The following is a 25,261-nucleotide window of genomic DNA, read 5'->3' as shown; positions in this document are numbered from 1 at the left end:
TTGCTACTGCTAGGGTTACCTAGCTCTAAGCTTTTCCTGGCTAAGATTGCTAAGATTGTTCGTGTCCCTCGGCAGCCCCTCTCCTGGCCTTTATATAGGAGGCCAGGTCTCAAGAGGTCTAACCGAATACGACTAGATTTACAGTAGTTTAGATCCAATCTTTTCTTGTTTGTTCGCTTCCTTGTCTTGCCCGTCAAGGAATCTTCTGGTGCGCCGACCTAGTGGCCCATCTAGCCTTCGGGTGTCTTCATGGGCCTCCAGTTGGTCAATACAGGATAGGGCAACGTCAGTTACTTGAAGGGTAGTGCCCACGTCAGCTGGGGCAGCTGCGGGCGCTGGTTGAAGCGCCACTTGGGGCCGAAGCACGGGCGGCGGGGCGGCGGCTTGGCGTCGACGAGGCTGAAGGAGTTCAGCCTCGTCCTCGGCGGCGGCGGTGAGGGAGTCGTTGGTGGAGGAGAAGTCGAAGATGGAGTCGCGCGAGGCAACAAGACGCTCTCCATCGTCCACAGCGGCGTCGGAATGACTAAGGCTGGTACGTTGCTGTGCTTCACTCCCTTCTCCTTGCTCACTGAATTTTGGATGATGTTGAGCTCTGCGTGCCATAAAAATGCTGAATTGCCATTGGGGAAGTTCCTTGTCGCACAGAGTCATTTTGGGATGGTTGCAGCAGCTAGATGGATTGCAAATCTTGCAGCTCCTTGTAAAGTTCCTTGTAAAATCTTGCAGCTGTAAGTCTATAACTGAACTTACAGAATTCTCTCAATTTTGGGAACAAGACACTGGGAGGTTTGTAAAATAAATAACATGACTTCAGCTTAGATTATTTAGCAATTATCACAAGAATAGATTGCTCCATAGTCCATACTGATCTTCTACTCAAGTTGTTAGGGCGCTGACATTCTTGACAGGAGCTGATTGGAGTATACGTAATAAGCTCCCAGTAATCACTAAGATTGCTGCATGCTGAACTTGTACTCTGAAGATACTGATTCACTTATTTTCCAGATTAATGTATACACTGATTAAAGTACGCACGGTACTGATTCAAATTCTTGTTTGTATATTTGTAGACAGTGGGGTATTTGAGAGCGCAATAAGACAGTGGGGTATTTTCAAATTCAAAAGGTATTACATATGCATGGGAGCAATCCAGAGACAAGAAAACAACCAACAACCAGAATATAATAAGATTGATACACCTTGTGATTACTTGTTGCTTTCTTTGTACAGAATATAATGAACATTAATGGACACCAATTCAGACCACAATTATACAATTGCTTAATGTCATATACAACACATAGGACACAGTTACATAGGCTGCCTCCACTCGTGTATCTCATGCCGGGATGGTAGTTTCACAATAATCTCTTGACTTAAACTGCTGATTCGACGTCTTTTAGAGACGAGGTCTGATGGGTCGTCCAACCATGTCGCACACAAACTTCCTGGAATTATTGTCTCATTATCCACAATGACCTGGGGGCCTGTCCGGCGTGCTTTTCTCTTTATATTGTGCTCCTTTATCTTGTTATCCTTTTTCTGTTCCTCCTCTTGCTTGTTACATGAATCCAATGCCGCCTCATGATTTGCTATAATCTCCAAGCTTTTCCGATAATATGTACCGTCAAATGCTAGAATCATTGGTAGATTTCCCTCTCTTTGTAGCTTCACTTTTCCCATATGTTTTATATCGTATGTGTTATCTCCTTCAACTCTCATCACCTCGATTATGACAGTCTGAAGGGTTATGAACATTCTAACCAGTGTGTCCACATCATAACCATCAAAGGCTTGTTCAACCGACTCAATTAGTTCCTTTAGTGTGGTAGGTGCATACTGAACTGTCAGGGATTGTATGGAGCTGAAAAAGCCAAGATCCAGGGCATTCAAGTCAGGTGAGTTTGGAGGCTGCTGCAGCGACTTAATGTCCCGTCTAGATTATTTGACAGCAGCTAGGAAAACTAGATCATTTGGAAGAACGTGCGTTCGTGCATTGTCTTGTTGGATAAAGATGGTTCCCTCATTATCAGGCCATAGATATGCAGTTGCTGGAATTACGTTTTCACAAAGGAATTCCCTCATTACGTTTCTAGTAACTACGATGGTCTTTAGTTCCATCGTTCCTTTCAACCTATTTTTGGAGTTCTTGGCTGTTCTTCAACAAATGCCCAGATTCCGATTTTTCCATCAAACATGACTTTTTTTTGCTCATTGTACCGGGGTTTGGCCACTGCAGTTAAGAACATAACCTTTCCTATACTGTTCTTGTTGTGAATAGTTTGCACAGGGTCTTGTTCTTCCGGTAGTAGATAGTATTTTCTGCTCCTCTTTGTCATGTCGAACCATTTTTCGTCTATATGAACTATGTTCTCCATACTAAGGAAAGATAGTTCTGCCTCGGCTATTGTTGTTTGATCAATCATTGAAGTGCAAAATTTGAGCCTAGCAATCTTGTTTTCTGGTTTCAAAGCTGGCTTGAGGGTACTTGTATGGTGTCTTATTTTACCCCATTAAAACCTTCTCTGCAAGGTGGCATAGGCGACACCCAATTCCCTTGCAAGTGCCCTTAGTGTAGACCTTTTGTTTAGAGGAATGGAAGGCATCCTTGACAAACCAAGATCTGCTCTCTTTCGTCCACAACGCCCCTTCTTTTGATTTGACACATCAACCTCTAGCTGCTTTATCTCTTGTTCTCTCCCCTTTCTCCAAATTCTTTCAATTGTGCTTAGACTTTTTTTTAGAAAAGTAGCTACAAGTTCTTTATCTGCCTTGGCAATTTGCCTATCATTTCCAAGAGCTTTCAATGCAATGTATGCTGCGAATATGTGACTATCAGGTAGCTCTCTACGTTGTGCATGTGCAGCAGGTATTTCTACATCTTCGGCTTCAGGCATTTCTACATCTTCCACTTCAGGCGTTTCCACATCTTCAGCTTCAGGCATTTCTACATCTTCCGCTTCAGGCATTTCCACATCTTCGGCTTCAGGAATTTCCACATCTTCTTCCTCTTCCTCATGCGGACTAAAGTTAAGGTCCAAATAAATCACCACTTGTGGAGGCAAGTTGAGATCAAGGTCCATCTCCTCTTGTCGTACCTACATCAAAAGGAACAAAAAGTATCAGTAATGCATCAAAAGGAACCAAAAGTATCAGTACCTCTATAACAGCTTCATGGCATCCATAGAAAGTTGGACAGTAGGTTTTCAATTTACATATGTAAGGGAATAATGATATGCATTCAAGTGGCATAAGCTGCATATATATTTGTCACTTCCGGATCAAGGAATAATATCACAGAACCATAGTTTTTATCACAGTGACCTGAAATGTAACCTGCACATTCTACCAATTTATCTTTTGACAATGAAATTTATCTTTATTTGTTGCTGCATTTAGCTACTACTGCTCAGTGGAGCAAATTAATCAACAAGTGCAATCCCCTTATCTAGAATACTCAATTCCTCTATTGTAGCAAACCTGTTCTGTACGCTATTCTGTACTCAACCTGTAGTGCTGATATATTTAAGTTTGACAACAGAAAAGTAGACCATATAATAAACAACACGAGTTCTATAAGCAGTTTATTTTAGCTTCTACCATGTTGTGCTAAATTTCTTGCCCATTGTTTGTTCTCTCAGTCTTTAAGCTAACTCTCTACAATTTGGATATTCTATATAACCTTAATGGTTTTTCCTGTGACTACCTATATACTTGTGTGAGTACTTGAAAATGTGCCTAATACAGCCTTTTTCCAGGCTAATGCAACGAGATGCCTCTGCCGCACCAGGAAATGCAACGAGACTCCACCAGCTGTCGGGAACCAGATCAGATCGCGGATCATGACCTCCGGCATGAGACTCGAGAGGCGCCCATTGGCAAACAGGCGCCACAGCAGCACTGTTATTGCTGTTCCATCAGCTCTTGCCAGGGTCATGCGCCAGCATGATCATCTCAGCGAGTTCGCTCGAAGATTCATCGAAGAAACCTGTCCTGGAAGATTCAGAGTTTGTTCCGAGGAGATCGGTGTCAACCAGATAACCTTGGGTGCTGTCAGCTGGTATCCCACTCTTGCTTCCGTAACCTTCGGCGCAGACCGCAAGCGGATCCGTGGAGTGAGTTTTCATAGACCACTTTGTAATGCCAGAGCTGTCTCCCCATGGTTGCCAGCTTTGTCTATCTTGCAAAATATGCACTATGAACCTAGCTAACATGACGAAATCTTAATTGTTTACAATTGGCAGGAACTAGCAGCGAGGAGCAGCACAAGCTCCACCTACGGCAAGGGAGAATCTGCACCCTTCTTCAGAGAGGAACTAGCAGCGGGGGTCAGCAACTACATCTACACCTACGGCAAGGGAGAGGCAGCATGAGCAAACCTTCCAAGAAGCTCGGTGCAAGTCCGGCTCTCCACCGTCCACCCTTTCCTGCGGCCGCAGCGGCAGGGCGAACGGCTCTACTCCCTGGCGCCTCAGGTGGGGCGACCCCCGCGGCTAGCGGAGCAGCGGCATGGCGGGTGGGATCTGAGGACAACGGCGGAGCGGCGAGGGAGCTGCTGGATGTGGGAACGGCCGGCAGGAGAGGTCGCCTCTGCTCTTTGAGGCCCCGCCTCCTCTGCTCCTAGAGGCCCCGCCTCCTCTACTCCTGAGAGGCCGCGACGGCCGGCGGGGGTGCGGGCTCACCGTCGACGTCGAGCGCGCGAGCCCAGCTCCGGCACGGGACGGGGATGGAGCTCCGGCGTGGGACGGGACGGGACGGGATGTCTGATCAGGAATTTTGAAATAAGGACCACGTTTGAGAAGAACGAAATTCGTGAGGGGGTTTTCACAAAATGACAATTGTACAGGGCCGCATCAAGTAAATCGGGCCGGAGGGAGGTTTGTCTTCATATTTATTGAACCAACTACGACTAATAATTTTATATGAATAAATATTTGTCTTCATATTACCTATATATCTGCACTGGAGTATGTGCCATTACCAATTTTTCTGTTGCTTCGTATTAATAATCTCTTATGTGATGCCTGTCTCCATGACAAATGTTCACATTTCAAGTAGCCAAGCCCGTCGCGTGCCTCAACCGACGGCCAATAAATGAGGGTTAAGTTTAAGTTTTATTTAGGTTTAAATTCGAGTGATTTTGTATGAATTTCGATTTTAAATATCATTTCAAGTTTCAAATTCTATCGGGGCTGACGCATGGGGGGCGTCGGTGCGGGAGCAGCATCCCCAAACAGAGAATGCTCTACCGGTGATCCCCATACGGCAGTATCGGCGCCCCTGCCAACGCCTATTTGGGGCCGCCGGTGGAGATGCTCTTATAAGGACTCGCAGCAATGCGCGGGCACTTGGCTAGTATTAATATAATCCCTTTATCTAAAAAAGTAGATGGCCACATTGGACATGGCTAATAAGCCACTCCATCCGGTTCCATAATTTTGAACAAAAACCATAACAGAAGTTGTGGAGCGGAGGTGGAGTGGAGGGGGTAATAAAAAGAAAAAGAGCATGATCAAGAAAAAGAGAAAGTGAAAGTTATATTATTTGCTTCTGATCTCAGTCAGCATAGAAATAGAGAGCACATGTGACCTTTCCAGATGCTTGAATTCACCATCAATCAATAAACCCGAAGGCCAAATGAAAGCAGAAACGTGCAGATGAACGGAAACGCAAGCCCTCAATTTTCCTCGATCCCACTCAAACAATCATCTCACCAAACGAAAAGCAAGACCACGACAAGTACACGTACATTCTCCGGCGCCTCTGTTTCTTGCACATTTTTCTATCCGTGCATAACCTCCAGCCCGATCAGCGGCCCAGGGTGTTGTGCCGTTCAACCGGGACGGGCCCGTGGCTTCCCCTCTTGATCGCGAGCACGTAGAAGAGCTGCGTCACCGAGAGGACGATGGTGAACGCCTCCATGGTCCCCTGCCAATTAGCCCCCGCAAAGTTTCAGTCAGCACACAGGCCATGTCTGACGAAAGTTCAGAGAACAAAAACGAATAGGAAATCTTACCAGCTTCGCATTTCTTCGGTCAAAAGAGATCTCCTGACAAGCCAGCCTGCAACGATAAAGATTCACCGTTAGTATCAGAGCGGAAGGATTGATTTGCTACGGGCGAGAGAGATGATGTTCGATCAGGTGCGTACCCCATGGCGAGGACGGTGAGCGCCCAGGCGATCAGGCCGAGCGACGCCGCGGGCTCCTGGCTGTGGTAGCTCCAGAACCGGAGGTGCGTGAAGCCCACGATGCAGGACGCCGCCCCGACGACGCCGGCCAGCAGCGCGAACACCACGAAGAAGCCGGTGGCGAAGTTGCCGATGGGGAAGAAGATCGGGTGGAAGTGAGCCGGGAGGCGCAGCTCGGGGCCTGTGCAGGAAAAAAGAGAATTACTCGGCAGCAGTACCATGCGGAGACAGGACCGTCCGTTCTTCATTTATGTTCCAGCCTGAGCGTTTGGACGAACAGTACAAGTACCTATGATGAAGCCCTGGTTGATGGCGAAGTTGACCGCCCATCCGCCGATGATGGCGATGATCGTGTACATGCTGAAGTTGAGCAGCAGCAGGAACAGGGCGACGGGCTTGAGGTTATCGGCCATTTTCTTTCCCTGAATGTACTTTGGTAGAAGACCGCCGCGGTTATATGAGACCTCTCTGACGGCCTGACGATCGAGGCAGTAAAGAGTGGAATACCTGACGCTTTCAGAAAACTGGACTGGATTGCAGTTTATATGCATGGATACATAGGGGCACGGGCGGTGCATGCAGCTCCGATTTGTTCCTTGCTTGCCGCCCTCGCAGAAGGAAGAAAAGCTTCCGGCGTGGCTGTAAAGAGCGGGACTTGCAGACCAAGGAAAGGAGCCGACCTTCCGAGCATTTCCTGCTGCGCCTCGCCCTACGGTTAGGTATTGTGTACACCTTACGCATACAAGCAGGGCTGCGCGTTCTACTACTTCGTCAATCTCAGTGTTTACTTTCGAGTGATTCGTTTCCTTCGTACCGGGTAACTGGAAGAAAACCTGATCGATGATCGATCGATGCAGCGATGATTGCATAACTGGATGTTCTATTTTCTTCTAAAAGACATGAAGAATTGGCGCCTTTTGTTATAACTTTGTGGCATCTGGCAAGCAAGACATCATGGGTCGCTCCTTAGAGCACAGATCCCGTAAAAGGGACAAACCCGTATAATAACCGCCGATATACGGGTTTCGGCTCTACCCGGTAGCACGCCCCGTAAAAACGGCCCCCACATCGTTTTTTGCTGTTTTGGATTACAGGGCGGGTCGTCGCCCCCTACTTGTGCGGGGTGGGAGCAGGGATAGAGGGCGAAACCAGTATCGCCCACTCCACTGCGCGCGAAGGATTTCGCTGAAGCCAACCGCCGCCGCCGCCGCCCGATCTCCTCCCCCGCGCCCTTCCCGGCTGGATCCCGCTGCCATGGATCGTCCGCAAGAGCCGCCTACCGCCGGCGATGCATCTCCTCCGGCCGCGGTGGTCGATGTCCCCGTCGGAGGTGCGCCGAACGCCGGCGTGGTGTCGGCCATGATCTCCGCCACCATCCCGTCGAAGAGGAAGAGGTTTCCGAAGCAATTCTTCGAAGCTCCTGCGGCGGCGGCAGCTTCGCCGGCCGCAGCTTCACCGGGCGAAGCCCCGCCGGCTGCCAAGAAGGCGGACAGGATGAAGACCAAGGCGGCCGGGCCGAGGGGCGCCGCGCCGGCCAAGGTGCGGACAAAGGCAATCAGCCGCATCGGCCTCGCGCCTCCACCGGCCTCCAAGGCCACGCCCTCTCCTCCCTCCGTTCCGTCCGATGCGCCGCCCGCGCCGCCGGCACCCACCATGGACGTAGACAAGGTGTTTGATCTTGAGTCCACAACATCCTACATGGACATGCTCAACGGTTCCGCGGTGAATTTGGACACCGGTATCGATGCATTCGATGGGGAGTGCAACGTCGAAGAGATTGATGACGAGGAGGAGGATGAGGGTGACGAGGAGGAGGTGGTTGAGGTTGATCCGGCTGCCGCCGGTTCTTCGTCGACGCCGAAGCCACGCACGGCGAACTACAGCGAGATCGAAGACGCCATCTTGATCCGTGCTTGGAGCAAGGTGGGGATGGATGCGTGCACCGGAGTGGACCAAGACGGCAAGCGCTATTGGCAGCGCATTGAGGATCTGTACCACCAGCTGAAGCCTCGCACGAAGAGCATGGCGGACAGATCCTACCGCTCCCTTGAAGGCCGATGGAACATCATCAAGCCGGCTTGTTCTCGTTGGAGTGTTGCCATGGATCAAGTGGCCGACAACCCCCCTAGTGGATGCGTGCCGGAGGACTATGTAAGTTTTCCTTGTGTTGATGATGTGGAAACATCACAAGCTATCCATATTATGTGTTGATGATGTGGAAACACCTCATACTATTGTTGTGCAGCCCAAGTATGTTCAACAACGGTACAAAGAAATGGCCGGCTCGAAGAACAAGGAATTTTAATTTCATCATTGTTTTTCCATCCTTCAACATCTTCCTAAGTGGAAGTTGTGGGACAACGAGCCAAAGTGCAAGAAGGAGGCACTGCTCACCATGGATTATGAAGCGGAGGACATGAGTGGGAGAAACACCGGCAAGCCCGAGGGCAACAAGAAGGCCAAGGAGAAGGTCAAGGTAGAACTTGAAGCAGCTAGCTTCCGGGAGAAGTTGGATCAACTCATGAAGTCCAAGGAGGCATTGACGATGAAGACGTTGGAGACCAAGCTCCTCATCACCGACAAGAAGAGTGAGGTGAAGCTTGCCAAGGTGCAAGCAAGGAGGGAAGATGCCAAGTTGAAGGCCAAGCTTGACATGAAGATGATCGCAGCCAAAGAAGCCAAGGCCATGAAGGAGCTCTTGGCCGAGGAGAGGGAAATCATGATGATGCGCACCGACGGCATGGACGAGGATCAGCTGGCGTGGTGGAACGAGACCAAGGCGGACATCATTGCGAGGAAGAAGGCTGCGCGTCAAGCTCGTGCTCAAGGTGAGTCTCCGGCGAGCGGTGGCGCCGGTGGCGATGGACTCGTTGATGGTTGATCACATTTGGGAACTTTCGTGGCTTGAACATTGCCTATGATCGCGTTGTGATGTTAAAACTATGAATTATGCATCACATATTTTGGATGTGCTATATTTGATGTGAAATTGTTATGCAAATTGATGTCTAAAACCCTGTTTTGAGGGGCCAAAAACTCGGACGAGCTAGCAGAACCCGTATCCCCACCCCGTAAAACAGATATCAGTTTTACGGGGTGGGGATACGGGTTCTTCTAGCTCGTCCGAGTTTTCGGCCGGTGAAAACTGGATACAGGGCCCTCTACTCGCGTTTTACGGGGCGAAAAAATATGGGCCCGTGCTGTTCGAGTTCGTCCTCGTCCTCAAGGGCGACCCACGCGGCATCCAGACGCTGCCGGACAGCTTCGCCGACTTCGTCGTCGGCGACGATCGCCCGGGCACGCTGCATCTGCGGGAGGATTCATGCGGCTACTACCAGTGGATCGTGGACGTGATGTACGACGCGCGCGGCAAGATGTACATCCACATCGGCTGGTAGAAGTTCGCGCGCCACCACAGCCTCCAAGCTGGCTTCATGCTCGTGTTCTCCTACTTTGGCGACATGGATATGAGCGTCAATGTGTTCGACGAGACGTGTTTTCGTAGGAACTACCACGGCGACAACACCGACGAGGATGACGACTGAAGAGTGTTGTTTCTAGCGAATATATGCACGAAGGCACCCTCACCAGCTGAATTTTCCAGTTTAGGTGACTGGGTGTGTACTCGAGTGTTTTTCTTGGCAGCAAACATACGAAACCCTCGATGCCTGACCTAGTTAGGCTTAGTTTTTTTTGCAATGTTTTATATTTGTGTCAACCATGGTTCAAACTATGTATTAGTTTGTGGAAAACCATATCCAAACTATATCTTCATGTAAACCACGTTCTAAATTATGTATTAGTTTGTGGAATATTTCTTCTCTTTATTGAAATAAAAATGCAAAAAAACAAAAAAATACTTTAATGTTTATTTGGGGGGACACGGCTGGGGACTGGCGTCCCCCAAATATGACACGAACGAAACACATCTCTCAAACGCTCAATCTGACAGCGTTTAGAAGACGGTTTGAAAGACGCGACTAGAGATGCTCTTATACTTGGACAAAGAGTTCTTCACGCCGGTCGCTTGACTCGCCCGAGTGCGTGTCCGTGTTCACCGCATGCACGTACAGCTTGTCAGCCGTGTTTCCGTGCGCGAGACAGATGGATAGATCCAAACTTGTCAGCTCGTACACCGGGCACGCCGTCTCCGGATAGCAGCTGCACTGGGCAACGACGGCCGCGCCTGCTCGGTCCGCTTTTCATGCATGCACGCACCGGCACCTGCATTTTGGAGGCAGCGTGACCAACAGTGAGCGTGACAGGCGTCGTCGGGCCGTCAACGGGCGTGGCAGAGGCCGATCCACGCACACACACAGCAGCAGCATGCCAACTCGTAGACCAAAGGAGCGCGCCGCGCGCGGCATGTTGGCAACCTTGGCATGCCTCTCCCACCGACGCGCACGGCACAGGTGTCGTGCTCCCAGCGCCTCCTGCTCCCTGTTGTATGGACCTCACGTCACGTCGCGCACACTCAGAGTCACACGCCTAGCTAGGAGAGCCCTTGCCGAGACGGTGGCTCCCTCCTCTCACGCGATCTGCGCCCAGGTAAGTACGTGTGTCCTCGTCTACCGCCCGAATTGTCAATCGCGTGACACATCCTGCTTGCATTGTCAACCCACCGTGGACCGGCAAGGTCTGGCTGGCTTCACGGGTTCCTGGTGGCAGCCGCACCGGCATCCACAGGCACATCAGCCACAAGAGTCGAGCTCCAACTAGCATCTCCTGCTTTCTGGTAAGGTAAGAGCAACTCTAACAAAGCCCGTAAACGGCCAAAACCGAAAAATAACCACCGTTTTACGCGTTCGGGGCGAAAAACGGCGCCGATCAGTGACCGTAAAAGGGGCAAAACCGAAAAACTTTTTTCGGGCCAAGACCGAAAACTTAAAACGGCATGTATTTGTAGGGGTCGATCGAGCGTACCGAATGCACGATCCCTATCTAGGGCGCGCTGAAGTTTCAGCTGACGCAACCGCTCGCTCGCTCCTTCCCCCACGCTCCCAGCGCTGCCACCACACGCCGCCGCCCCGCCTGATTCGCCCGAGCCCCGCAACCCGAAGGTAGCGCCGGTCTCTCCCCCCTCTCCCCCCCAAATCCACCACCAAATCATCAGATCTGTCCGTGGAGATCGTTCCCAACTCATTCCTTGAGGTAATCCCCTTCGAATCTTTTCCATTCATCCACTAATTTCATAGATCTTGCTAGATTTGGACATGAACCCTAGACATGGAATTTTTTTTGTGCACTCTATATTGTAGTGTATGTGTTGAAATTCGTAGCCTCATGTATGCATGTGTTTGAACCATAGATATGAAATTTCACATGTATGTGTTGAAACCCTATGTATGTATGTGTTGAAATGTGTAATATTTACCTAGGAAATGCATTCAAATGTGTTACATATGCCTAGTATTTGTGATGGAATAACTCATATTTGTTAGTGGAATGGGTCATAATATGGTGTTTGATGTAAACATGTAGGATGGCCGGTCCTGGTGGCCGGCGAGGCGGTCGAGGCCGCGGCCCAGGGCGCCCCCGGGGCCGGGGAAGGGGCCGCCGTGGTGGAGCAGCAACGGCCCCACGCTCACTGTCACCTGCACCCTCCTCGTCTTCGCATGACGAACGCCGCTTCGAGTTTCTCCTCCGCATCGACGACGACCCACTCGGCATCAAGCGGCTACCGGACAAGTTCGCCGAGTTCGTCGATGGCGTCGAGCCGGCGCAGTTGCAGCTACGGGAGGCCAGCTGCAACTTCTACCGCTGGCCCGTGGAGGTCCTGTTCGACTGGCAGGGCAAGATGTACCTGCACACGGGGTGGGACAAGTTCGCCCGTGACCTCGCGCTCGAGCCCGGCTGCCAGCTCACCTTTCTCTACGAGGGGGACGGCGAGATGATCGTCAAGGTGTTCGATGACACAGCCTGCCGCGTGCACTTCCACACCGGCGAATCCGGCTCGGACACCGATAGTTAGAACTTAGATTGTTGTGAACTCTATCTTCACTGCTACGTGTTGTTTGAATTCTATCTTAAATTGTATGAAACTATGTGCTACGATGTTAGGTATGATGATGTTATGTCTATGATGTGTGTACGAAATTGCTGTTGATATGATGTGTGTATGAAGTAGCTGTTGACATGATGACAGTTTTGTTGGAATATGGTAGGATTTTTCATGGTTTAACATAAGTCAATGTGTGGCGCCCTTCCCACTGGCGCCACACTGCACTGTGTGGCGCCCCTCCCATCGGCGCCACACATCCATTTGTAATTACCCAAAACATACTGTAAGACAAATCGTCTGGGACTTAGCCGTTTTGGCGAGGCTTTATGTGTGGCGCCGATGCCACGGGCGCCACACCTCACAGTGTGGCGCCGATGCCACGGGCGCCACACAAAGAGCCTCGCCAAAGCGGCTAAGGACTAATCGTCCGGAGCCCTTGGATGTTTTCGACCCAAAAGTTGATATATGTTGGCATGTGTGGCCCCGATGGGAGGGGCGCCACACAGTGTACTGTGGCGCCAGTGGGAAGGGCGCCACACATTGACTTGTGTTAAAACCATGAAAAATCCTACCATATTCAAACAGTTTTGAGTACAACATTGCACTGAATATGTACGACACAGCATAATGGTTCAAACGAAAAATAAGGTTCGACGACATTGATGTCTACGCACGCTTCTATTCCTGTAGACAGTGTTGGGCCTCCAAGAGCAGAGGTTTGTAGAACAGCAGCAAGTTTCCCTTAAGTGAATCACCCAAGGTTTATCGAACTCAGGGAGGTAGAGGTCAAAGATATCCCTCTCAAGCAACCCTGCAATTAAGATACAAGAAGTCTCTTGTGTCCCCAACACACCTAATACACTTGTCAGATGTATAAGTCCACTAGTTCGGCGAACAGATAGTGAAATACAAGTAATATGGATGATTGTAAGTAGTAATTGCAATCTGCAATAAAAATGGCAGCAAGCAAACATGTAACAGAACAGTAGATAACCGGTGTTTCAATGCTTAGAAACAAGGCCTAGGGGATCATACTTTCACTAGTGGACACTCTCAACATTGTAATCATAATATAAATATAAGCACTTCATCATACTACTCTCTTATTGGATAGAGAACTCAAATTCATTGGGCAAGTGTGCAAAAGCAAACCTCAAAGGTGTATACCCAAGTACTAATAAACACCCCACGCTGTCACTGTGAGCATTCATAGGAGGTACTAACACACCACAATTCATAAGGGAGTTACACACGGCGCACACACTGTCACCATTACACCGAGGTCACAGTAACCCCAAAGTTCACATAATTAAGCACTTGAATAGCATATGCCATCTAGATTACAAAGCTCATCATATGGATCTCAATCATGTAAGGCAGCTCATAAGATCATTGTATTGAAGTACGTGAGAGAGAGAGAGAGAGATTAACCACATATCTACCGGTAGAGCCCCCAGCCTCGGGGGAGAACTACTCCCTCCTCATCATGGGAGACAGCGATGGCGATGAAGATGGCGGTGATGTCGATGGAGATGACTCCGGGGGCAATTCCCCGTCTCGGCAGGGTGCCGGAACAGAGACTTCTGTCCCCCGAATTGGAGTTTCGCGATGGCGGCGGCGTCCCTGGAGTGTTTCTGGAGTTTCGTCAATCGGTCTCGAAGTTTTAGGTCACGAGGAGTCTTATAGGCGAAGAGGCGGAGTCAGAGGGGCCACGGGGGACCCACACAGTAGGGGGCGCCCCCCCTTTGCCGCGCCGCCCTGGCGTGTGGGGCCTCCCTGGCTCCCCTCTGGCCCCTCTTCGGTGCTCTGGAAGCTTCCGGGAAAAATAAGATACTGGGCGTTGATTTCGCCCAATTACGAGAATATTTCCTTTCTAGGATTTCTGAAACCAAAAACAGCAGAAAACAGGAACTGGCACTTCGGCATCTTGTTAATAGGTTAGTTCCGGAAAATGCATCGAAACGATATAAAGTGTGAACAAAACATGTAGGTATTGTCATAAAACAAGCATGGAACATCAGAAATTATAGATACGTTGGAGACGTATCAGACATCAAGGTTCCAATTACAATAAGGTTCAACGACATGAAGGTTTGAGAAGATCAAGGTTCACACAACATCATGGTTCGACAACATAAAGGTTCGACAACAAGAACATAGCCAAAGGGACATCACTGCGTGGCAAAGGCTCCCTCCCCCCTCACCTTCTTCTTCTTACATTCTTCAGCCAATTCTTCCTTCTCCCTTATGTCACGAGCCAACTGAACGACCGAATCAAAGAAGTGGTGGCGCTCCTCCGTCTTTGCAGCTTCTGCTTGAGCTCTCTCCTCCTTGATGCGTTCAGCCTCCCGAGCCACCTCCTCTAGGTGCATCCTATTGGCCCCTCCCTCGCAATTTGCTCAAGTTGGAAGCTCCTCAGGAATTTTATCCGTGCCTCGCGGTCCCATTCGGCCTTCAGCTTCTCATTCCTCCTCTTGTTGTGCAATAGGTATTACTCATACCCCCTTTGCATACGGTCATCTTCCTCCTTCTTCTTAGCTATCTCCTCCCGCCTCTTCCTCTCAAGTTCTTCCTTCTCCCTCTTCCGCACCGTCCTTGCCGCCTCCTCCCAAACGGACTCCTCCTTCTCATTGCCCTCCCATGCCCCTTCCCCTTGGTGGGTTGAGTTGCCATAGCTGTAAACAAAATTGAAAAACCAAAGTTAGTCATGGAATAGGAAAATATAAAGTACAATGCAATTAGTAACTTGGAGACACATACGGATAAGGCCCGCTAGGTATCGTAGCATACTAGTACCCCGACGGCCACCATGCCGACCTCTACCAAGCCCTACATGAATCCTTGGTTGCCTTGGAGCTTGTCGCCATTGTGGTTGATGCCTTGCGGCTTGTTGCCTTGGAGCTTGTTGCGTAGGAGCTTGTTGCCGTGGGGCTTGTTGCCTTGGAGCTTGTTGACTTGGAGCTTGTTGCGTTGGAGCTTGTTTCCATGGGGCTTGTGTGCTTGGAGCTTGTTGCCGTGGGGCTTGTGTGCTTGGAGCTTGTTGGCTTGGAGGAGGTTGACGCGGAGACGGTTGGCTTGGGGTTTGTTGGCTTGGGGTTTGTTGGCTTGGGGTTTGTTGGCTTCGAGGTTGATTTGAAGCTTGTTGGCTACTTGATGCTTGACTTGTGGTAGCATCGTTGCCCTTTGATTTTTTGTCGGATGTGCACTTCCTTTTATTGTGGCCCTTACTATTGCATGATCCACAATTAGTTGGCTCGCGAGCTTCTTGGAATAACCTGTTTCCCAAATGACCCCATCTATCCATATCTCTGTGATACCTCTTTGTCTTTCTTCTTCCACATTTCAGAACCTTCCATTCCGGATCTGGCCAAACTTGCACACCATGATACTCCGGCCATTGTGATTGATCCAAGTAAGGAGAAAACCTTGGAGCCCATGTCCTCTTTGTGGTTTCAATTGAGAACTCGGACTCCCAAATGGTGAGCGGGTTATTGTAGTCGACACGTCTAGTGCATGCCGCTGTTAGCAAGTGGGAGCAAGCCAAATGAAGCAAAGAGGGCCTCCTACATGTGCATTCACATGTCTTTAGGGACACACGGAAAGCCCGGCCTCCGTGTTGGACACCACCTTGTGTGGTGCCTCCCGGCTCATTCACTTGGTAAACCCAGTCAACATTGTCATAACATGTAGCCGTTTGGGAGTCCGCCTTCCTCGCCTGAAAATCCATGAACTCTTGAACCTTCGTTGGGAACTCGCAATTCATAGCAATTTTCTTCTCCGTTTCATCGGTGTAGTTCTGGAAATAGACATTCAACTTCTCGAATGTGTATTAAATGATTGCCTTCACGGGCAATGCACGGACACCCTTCAACACATTGTTGAAGCACTCGTCCATGTTGCTTGTCATTTGGCCATATCTCCTCCCATCCTCATCATAAGCTCTTGCCCACTTTGAGTTAAATATGAGGTGTCTATGAAGAAACTCTTGACCACCCGCATTGAGGTCTTTGTGCTTCAGGAAGCCGTTGTATAGGTTTGTGAAGCGGCGCTCAGAATAAGCGAGGCAACAATCCTGAAGAAGGTCAAACAAATCTTTGCTCTTGCATGCCCGGTAGAAGTTTGCACAAAAATGCCTCATGCACCATCGGTGATGCAAGGGAGCATGCCCGGGAATTCCAAGCTCCACCGCATTGAGAATTCCTTGGTGACGATCGGAGATGACACACACTTCCTTTGAGGGTGGTATGACCCTCGTCCTCAATATATGGAAAAACAATTCCCAGTTATCATTGTTCTCAATCTCTACCAGTGCAAAAGCCAGTGGTACTAAACGGTTGCTAGCATCATTTGCTATTGCCACCAATAGTGTGCCCTTGTACTACCAATAGTGTGCCCTTGTACTGCCCGGTCAAGAAGGTACCATCCATGGCTATGACGGGCCTACAATGTTCGAATGCCCTCGTGCATTGCTCGAATGACCAAAATGCACGGTGAAATACCCTCACTCTTTTATCATCATGCAATGTCATTTTGGTTGCGGAAGGCTCCACCACATGCACCATGCCCGGGTTAGTTGCGGCCATCGCTAACAACAACCTAGGGACTCGGTTGTATGCTTCCTCCCAATCACCGTACAACATCTTAAATGCGGCTTGTTTGGCCTTCCATCCCTTCCCATACTTGACGTCATAGGCAAACCGGGATTTGACCGTATCTTGCACGGACTTCATGCTCATGATAGTAAGTGATGATATCTCCACTGAGAGCTTGTATGCAATGAACTCGGATGTGAGTTGACGGTGGTCCGGCTGCGCATCCTTGCCATCAAGCTTCGGCCCCCGGCACATGTGAGTGGCTACACAACTTGTTATGTGCCAAGAGGGCCCTTTTTTGAAAGGTCTTGCACAGACAACCCATGTGCACCTTTTATCCACACATTTTAGCGTGTACCGCTTCTTCAAGTCCGAGTGAACAACGAGGTAAGGGCGATGATGCTTAATGGAGAACTCCTTCAACCATATCTTCAATTCCAAGAATGTATCAAACGTGAGCCCTTTAGAGATCATAGCCGTCCTACCATCCACATCTCTCTTGGATATTGGCCTAGCTCCAAGAAGTAAACTTTTGCCACCATCAACCACGGCTCCATCCGCAAGACTAACATCACGGAACAATGGTACCCGGATATCCCGTCCGGTTACCTTCTTGAAGATCTCGGTTCTTTCGGCTTCCTTAGCCGTCAAGCCATCCTCGTCAACCTCCTCTTCGGGTCCATCATCATCCGAGTCCGACGCATAGCATCGGGAATAAGGAATGGAGTGGTCCATCTCCTCTTGCATCCAATATTTATCCAAATCACCGACATTGTTTCCATTCATCTCGAAACCATCATCACCATCGTCATGCTCGTCATACTCATTATCCAACGGAGGTTGTTGGGAGATACGTCTCCGACGTATCGATAATTTCTTATGTTCCATGCCACATTATTGATGTTATCTACATGTTTTATGCACACTTTATGTCATATTCGTGCATTTTCTGGAACTAACCTATTAACAAGATGCCGAAGTGCCAGTTGCTGTTTTCTGCTGTTTTTGGTTTCAGAAATCCTAGTAAGGAAATATTCTCGGAATTGGACAAAATCAAAGCCCAGGGGCCTATTTTTCCACGAAGCTTCCAGAAGTCCGAAGGAGAGACGGAGAGGGGCCACGAGGGGGCCACACCCTAGGGCGGCGCGGCCCCCCCCTTGGCCGCGCGGCCCTGTGGTGTGGGGCCCCCGTGCCGCCTCTTGACCTGCCCTTCCGCCTACAAATAGCCTCCGTGACGAAACCCCCAGTATCGAGAGCCACGATACGGAAAACCTTCCAGAGACGCCGCCAACGCCGATCCCATCTCGGGGGATCCAGGAGATCGCCTCCGGCACCCTGTCGGAGAGGGGAATCATCTCCCGGAGGACTCTACGCCGCCATGGTCGCCTCCGGTGTGATGTGTGAGTAGTCTACCCCTGGACTATGGGTCCATAGCAGTAGCTAGATGGTTGTCTTCTCCCCATTGTGCTATCATTGTCGGATCTTGTGAGCTGCCTAACATGATCAAGATCATCTATCTGTAATTCTATATGTTGCGTTTGTTGGGATCCGATGAATAGAGAATACTTGTTATGTTGATTATCAAAGTTATATCTATGTGTTGTTTATGATCTTGCATGCTCTCCGTTATTAGTAGATGCTCTGGCCAAGTTGATGCTAGTAACTCCAAGAGGGAGTATTTATGCTCGATAGTGGGTTCATGTCTCCGTGAATCTGGAGGGGTGACAAGAGCCTCTAAGGTTATGGATGTGCTGTTGCCACTAGGGATAAAACATTAGTGCTATGTTCAAGGATGTAGTCACTAGTTACATTACGCGCAATACTTAATGCAATTGTCTGTTGTTAGCAACTTAATACTGGAGGGGGTTCGGATGATAACCTGAAGGTGGACTTTTTAGGCATAGATGCAGTTGGATGGCGGTCTATGTACTTTGTCGTAATGCCCAATTAAATCTCACTATACTCATCATGATATGTATGTGCATGGTCATGCTCTCTTTATTTGTCAATTGCCCAACTGTAATTTGTTCACCCAACATGCTGTTTATCTTATGGGAGAGACACCTCTAGTGAACTGTGGACCCCGGTCCAATTCTCTTTACTGAAATACAACCTACTGCAATACTTGTTCTACTGTTTTCTGCAAACAATCATCTTCCACACAATATGGTTAATCCTTTGTTACAGCAAGCCGGCGAGATTGACAACCTCACTGTTTCGTTGGGGCAAAGTACTTTGGTTGTGTTGTGCAGGTTCCACGTTGGCGCCGGAATCCCTGGTGTTGCGCCGCACTACATCCCGCCGCCATCAACCTTCAACGTGCTTCTTGACTCCTACTGGTCCGATTAAACCTTGGTTTCTTACTGAGAGAAACTTGCCGCTGTGCGCATCACACCTTCCTCTTGGGGTTCCCAACGGACGTGCCAACCACACGCATCAAGCAAATTTCTGGCGCCGTTGCCGGGGAGATCAAGACACGCTGCAAGGGGAGTCTCCACTTCTCAATCTCTTTACTTTGTTTTTGTCTTGCTTAGTTTTATTTACTACTTTGTTTGCTGCACTAAATCAAAATACAAAAAAATTAGTTGCTAATTTTACTTTATTTGCTATCTTGTTTGCTATATCAAAAACACAAAAAAAAATTAGTTTACTTGTATTTACTTTATCTAGTTTGCTTTATTTACTGTTGCTAAAATGGCCAACGCTGAAAATACTAAGTTGTGTGATTTCACAACCACAAATAATAATGATTTCTTATGCACACCTATTGCTCCACCTGCTACTACAGCAGAATTCTTTGAAATTAAACCTGCTTTCAATCTTGTTATGCGAGAGCAATTTTCTGGTGTTAGTTCTGATGATGCTGCTGCCCATCTTAATAATTTTGTTGAATTATGTGAAATGCAAAAATATAAAGATGTAGATGGTGATATTATTAAACTAAAATTGTTCCCTTTCTCATTAAGAGGAAGAGCTAAAGATTGGTTGCTATCTCTGCCTAAGAATAGTATTGATTCATGGACTAAATGCAAGGATGCTTTTATTGGTAGATATTATCCCCCTGCTAAAATTATATCTTTGAGGAGTAGCATAATGAATTTTAAACAATTAGATACTGAACATGTTGCTCAAGCTTGGGAAAGAATGAAATCTCTGGTTAAAAATTGCCCAACCCATGGACTGACTACTTGGATGATCATCCAAACCTTCTATGCAGGACTAAATTTTTCTTCACGGAATTTATTGGATTCAGCTGCTGGAGGTACCTTTATGTCCATCACTCTTGGTGAAGCAACAAAGCTTCTTGATAATATGATGATCAATTACTCTGAATGGCACACGGAAAGAGCTCCACAAGGTAAGAAGGTAAATTCTGTCGAAACCTCTTCCTTGAGTGATAAGATTGACGCTATTATGTCTATGCTTGTGAATGATAGGACTAATATTGATCCTAATAATGTTCCATTAGCTTCATTGGTTGCACAAGAAGAACATGTTGATGTAAACTTCATTAAAAATAATAATTTCAACAACAATGCTTACCGGAACAATTCTAGTAACAACTATAGGCCATATCCTTATAATAATGGCAACGGCTATGGTAATTCTTATGGGAATTCTTACAACAATAATAGGAGTTCACCCCCTGGACTTGAAGCCATGCTTAAAGAATTTATTAGTACACAAACTGCTTTTAACAAATCTGTTGAAGAAAAGCTTGGGAAAATTGATATACTTGCTTCTAAAGTCGATAGTCTTGCTGCTGATGTTGATCTTTTGAAATCAAAAGTTTTGCCTAATGAGAATCATCATAATAAAATTGTTACTACAGCAAATGCCATTCAAGTTAGAATTAATGAGAATATAAGATTAATGGCTGAACTGCGTGCTAGGTGGGATAGAGAAGAAAATGAAAAACTAGCTAAAGAGAAGAATGTAGCTAAAGTTTGGACTATTACCACCACTAGTAATGCTAATGCTACACATGTTGCTGCACCCCCTACTAATACTAATAAAAGAATTGGTGTTAGCAATGTTTCCACTTCTAATGCAAAGCGCGAAAAACTGCCTGAAACTGCTAAAACTGCTGAAACTGCCTGTGATAAAGCTGCTGAAATTTTTTTCCAACATTGGGGATGATGATCCTATTGCTTTAGATTATAATGGTTTGAATTTTGATGATTGCCACATCTCTGAAGTAATAAAGTTCTTGCAAAAACTTGCTAAAAGTCCTAATGCTAGTGCTATAAATTTGGCTTTCACGCATCATATTACAAATGCTCTCATAAAAGCTAGAGAAGAGAAATTAGAGCGCGAAGCCTCTATTCCTAAAAAGCTAGAGGATGGTTGGGAGCCCATCATTAAGATGAAGGTTAAAGATTTTGATTGTAATGCTTTATGTGATCTTGGTGCAAGTATTTCTGTTATGCCTAAGAAAATTTATAATATGCTTGACTTGCCACCACTGAAAGATTGTTATTTGGATGTTAATCTTGCTGATCATTCTACAAAGAAACCTTTGGGGAAAGTTGATAATGTTCGCATTACCGTTAACAATAACCTTGTCCCCGTTGATTTTGTTGTCTTGGATATTGAATGCAATGCATCTTGTCCCATTATATTGGGAAGACCTTTTCTTCGAACTGTTGGTGCTATTATTGATATGAAGGAAGGTAATATAAAATATCAATTTCCTCTCAAGAAAGGTATGGAACACTTCCCTAGAAAGAGAATGAAGTACCCTTTTGATTCTATTATGAGAACAAATTATGATGTTGACACTTCGTCTCTTGATAATACTTGATACACACTTTCTGCGCCTAGCTGAAAGGCGTTAAAGAAAAGCGCTTATGGGAGACAACCCATGTTTTTTTCCTACAGTACTTTGTTTTTATTTTGTGTCTTGGAAGTTGTTTACTACTGTAGCAACCTCTCCTTATCTTAGTTTTGTGTTTTGTTGTGCCAAGTTAAGCCGTTGATAGAAAAGTAAGTACTAGATTTGGATTACTGCACAGTTCCAGATTTCTTTGCTGTCACGAATCTGGGTCCAACTCCCTGTAGGTAGCTCAGAAAATTAAGCCAATTTAAGTGAGTGATCCTCAGATATGTACGCAACTTTCATTCAATTTGAGCATTTTCATCTGAGCAAGTCTGGTGCCATTTTAAAATTCGTCAATACAAACTGTTCTGTTTTGACAGATTCTGCCTTTTATTTCGCATTGCCTCTTTTGCTATGTTGGGTGAATTTCTTTGATCCACTAATGTCCAGTAGCATTATGCAATGTCCAGAAGTGTTAAGAATGATTGTGTCACCTCTGAATATGTCAATTTATATTGTGCACTAACCCTCTAATGAGTTGTTTCGAGTTTGGTGTGGAGGAAGTTTTCAAGGGTCAAGAGAGGAGTATGATGCAACATGATCAAGGAGAGTGAAAGCTCTAAGCTTGGGGATGCCCCGGTGGTTCACCCCTGCATATATCAAGAAGACTCAAGCGTCTAAGCTTGGGGATGCCCAAGGCATCCCCTTCTTCATCGACAACATTATCAGGTTCCTCCCCTGAAACTATATTTTTATTCCATCACATCTTATGTGCTTTGCATGGAGCGTCGGTTTGTTTTTGTTTTTTGTTTTGTTTGAATAAAATGGATCCTAGCATTCACTTTATGGGAGAGAGACACGCTCCGCTGTAGCATATGGACAAGTATGTCCTTGGTTTCTACTCATAGTATTCATGGCGAAGTTTCTCCTTCGTTAAATTGTTATATGGTTGGAATTGGAAAATGATACATGTAGTAATTGCTATAAATGTCTTGGGTAATGTGATACTTGGCAATTGTTGTGCTCATGTTTAAGCTCTTGCATCATATGCTTTGCACCCATTAATGAAGAAATACATAGAGCATGCTAAAATTTGGTTTGCATATTTGGTTTCTCTAAGGTCTAGATAATTTCTAGTATTGAGTTTGAACAACAAGGAAGACGGTGTAGAGTCTTATAATGTTTTCAATATGACTTTTATGTGAGTTTTGCTGCACCGGTTCATCCTTGTGTTTGTTTCAAATAAGCCTTGCTAGCCTAAACCTTGTATCGAGAGGGTATACTTCTCATGCATCCAAAATACTTGAGCCAACCACTATGCCATTTGTGTCCACCATACCTACCTACTACATGGTATTTTCCGCCATTCCAAAGTAAATTGCTTGAGTGCTACCTTTAAAATTCCATCATTCACCTTTGCAATATATAGCTCATGGGACAAATAGCTTAAAAACTATTGTGGTATTGAATATGTAATTATGCACTTTATCTCTTATTAAGTTGCTTGTTGTGCGATAACCATGTTCACTGGGGACGCCATCAACTATTCATTGTTGAATTTCATGTGAGTTGCTATGCATGTCCGTCTTGTCTGAAGTAAGAGAGATCTACCACCTTATGGTTAAGCATGCATACGTTAGAGAAGAACATTGGGCCGCTAACTAAAGCCATGATCCATGGTGGAAGTTTCAGTTTTGGACAACAATCCTCAAATCTCAAATGAGAAAATTATTAATTGTTGTTATATGCTTATGCATAAAAGAGGAGTCCATTATCTGTTGTCTATGTTGTCCCGGTATGGATGTCTAAGTTGAAGAATAATCAATAGCGAGAAATCCAATGCGAGCTTTCTCCTTAGACCTTTGTACATGCGGCATAGAGGTACCCCTTTGTGACACTTGGTAAAAACAGTGCATTGTGATGATCCGGTAGTCCAAGCTAATTAGGACAAGGTGCGGGCACTATTAGTACACTATGCATGAGGCTTGCAACTTATAAGATATAATTTACATGATGCATATGCTTTATTACTACCGTTGACAAAATTGTTTCATGTTTTCAAAATCAAAGCTCTAGCACAAATAAAGAAATCGATGCTTTTCCTCTATGGAGGACCATTCTTTTACTTTCAATGTTGAGTCAGTTCACCTATTTCTCTCCACCTCAAGAAGCAAACACTTGTGTGAACTGTGCATTGATTCCTACATACTTGCTTATTGCACTTATTATATTACTCTATGTTGACAATATCCATGAGATATACATGTTACAAGTTGAAAGCAACCGCTGAAACTTAATCTTCTTTTGTGTTGCTTCAATGCCTTTACTTTGAATTATTGCTTTATGAGTTAACTCTTATGCAAGACTTAATTGATGCTTGTCTTGAAGTGCTATTCATGAAAAGTCTTTGCTTTATGATTCACTTGTTTACTCATGTCATATACATTGTTTTGATCGCTGCATTCACTACATATGCTTTACAAATAGTATGATGAAGATTATGATGGCATGTCACTCCAGAAATTATCTGTGTTATCGTTTTACCTGCTCGGGACGAGCAGAACTAAGCTTGGGGATGCTGATACGTCTCCGACGTATCGATAATTTCTTATGTTCCATGCCACATTATTGATGTTATCTACATGTTTTATGCACACTTTATGTCATATTCGTGCATTTTCTGGAACTAACCTATTAACAAGATGCCGAAGTGCCGATTCTTGTTCTGCTGTTTTTGGTTTCAGAAATCCTAGTAAGGAAATATTCTCGGAATTGGACGAAATCAAAGCCCAGGGGCCTATTTTTCCATGAAGCTTCCAGAAGTCTGAAGGAGAGACGAAGAGGGGCCACGAGGGGGCCACACCCTAGGGCGGCGCGGCCCCCCCCTTGGCCGCGCGGCCCTGTGGTGTGGGGCCCCCGTGCCGCCTCTTGACCTGCCCTTCCGCCTACAAATAGCCTCCGTGACGAAACCCCCGGTGCAAGAGCCACGATACGGAAAACCTTCCAGAGACGCCGCCAACGCCGATCCCATCTCGGGGGATCCAGGAGATCGCCTCCGGCACCCTGCCGGAGAGGGGAATCATCTCCCGGAGGACTCTACGCCGCCATGGTCGCCTCCGGTGTGATGTGTGAGTAGTCTACCCCTGGACTATGGGTCCATAGCAGTAGCTAGATGGTTGTCTTCTCCCCATTGTGCTATCATTGTCGGATCTTGTGAGCTGCCTAACATGATCAAGATCATCTATCTGTAATTCTATATGTTGCGTTTGTTGGGATCCGATGAATAGAGAATACTTGTTATGTTGATTATCAAAGTTATATCTATGTGTTGTTTATGATCTTGCATGCTCTCCGTTATTAGTAGATGCTCTGGTCAAGTTGATGCTAGTAACTCCAAGAGGGAGTATTTATGCTCGATAGTGGGTTCATGTCTCCGTGAATCTGGAGGGGTGACAAGAACCTTTAAGGTTATGGATGTGCTGTTGCCACTAGGGATAAAACATTAGTGCTATGTTCAAGGATGTAGTCACTAGTTACATTACGCGCAATACTTAATACAATTGTCTGTTGTTAGCAACTTAATACTGGAGGGGGTTCGGATGATAACCTGAAGGTGGACTTTTTAGGCATAGATGCAGTTGGATGGCGGTCTATGTACTT

The 25,261-nt window shown here is 46.8% G+C and overlaps 2 protein-coding genes across 3 annotated transcripts; one reads left to right on the top strand and one right to left on the bottom strand.

Moving 5' to 3' along the window:
* Positions 1-350: 350 nt before the first annotated feature.
* Positions 351-4,943, top strand: LOC127342211 (uncharacterized). Of its 2 annotated transcripts, none has more exons than XM_051368163.2 (3): positions 351-532; positions 3,759-4,115; positions 4,245-4,943. In XM_051368163.2, exons 2-3 carry the CDS (start codon positions 3,843-3,845, stop codon positions 4,371-4,373), a joined length of 402 nt encoding a protein of 133 aa, XP_051224123.1. In that variant the 5' UTR covers positions 351-532; positions 3,759-3,842; the 3' UTR covers positions 4,374-4,943. The 2 variants fall into 2 exon arrangements, with proteins under 2 accessions (XP_051224123.1, XP_051224122.1); XM_051368162.2 differs by having other exon boundaries at positions 351-1,125.
* A 569-nt stretch (positions 4,944-5,512) lies between these two features.
* On the bottom strand, positions 5,513-6,721 carry LOC127338365 (membrane protein PM19L). Its single transcript, XM_051364507.2, has 4 exons — positions 6,479-6,721; positions 6,151-6,370; positions 6,017-6,062; positions 5,513-5,928 (listed from the first exon to the last, which is right to left on the bottom strand). Exons 1-4 carry the CDS (start codon positions 6,600-6,602, stop codon positions 5,809-5,811), a joined length of 510 nt encoding a protein of 169 aa, XP_051220467.1. The 5' UTR covers positions 6,603-6,721; the 3' UTR covers positions 5,513-5,808.
* Positions 6,722-25,261: the final 18,540 nt, after the last annotated feature.

The sequence above is a fragment of the Lolium perenne genome, chromosome 3 (assembly GCF_019359855.2).
Source record: "Lolium perenne isolate Kyuss_39 chromosome 3, Kyuss_2.0, whole genome shotgun sequence".
Taxonomy (NCBI): domain Eukaryota; kingdom Viridiplantae; phylum Streptophyta; class Magnoliopsida; order Poales; family Poaceae; genus Lolium; species Lolium perenne.
This window is presented reverse-complemented; position numbering and strand designations above follow the sequence as displayed.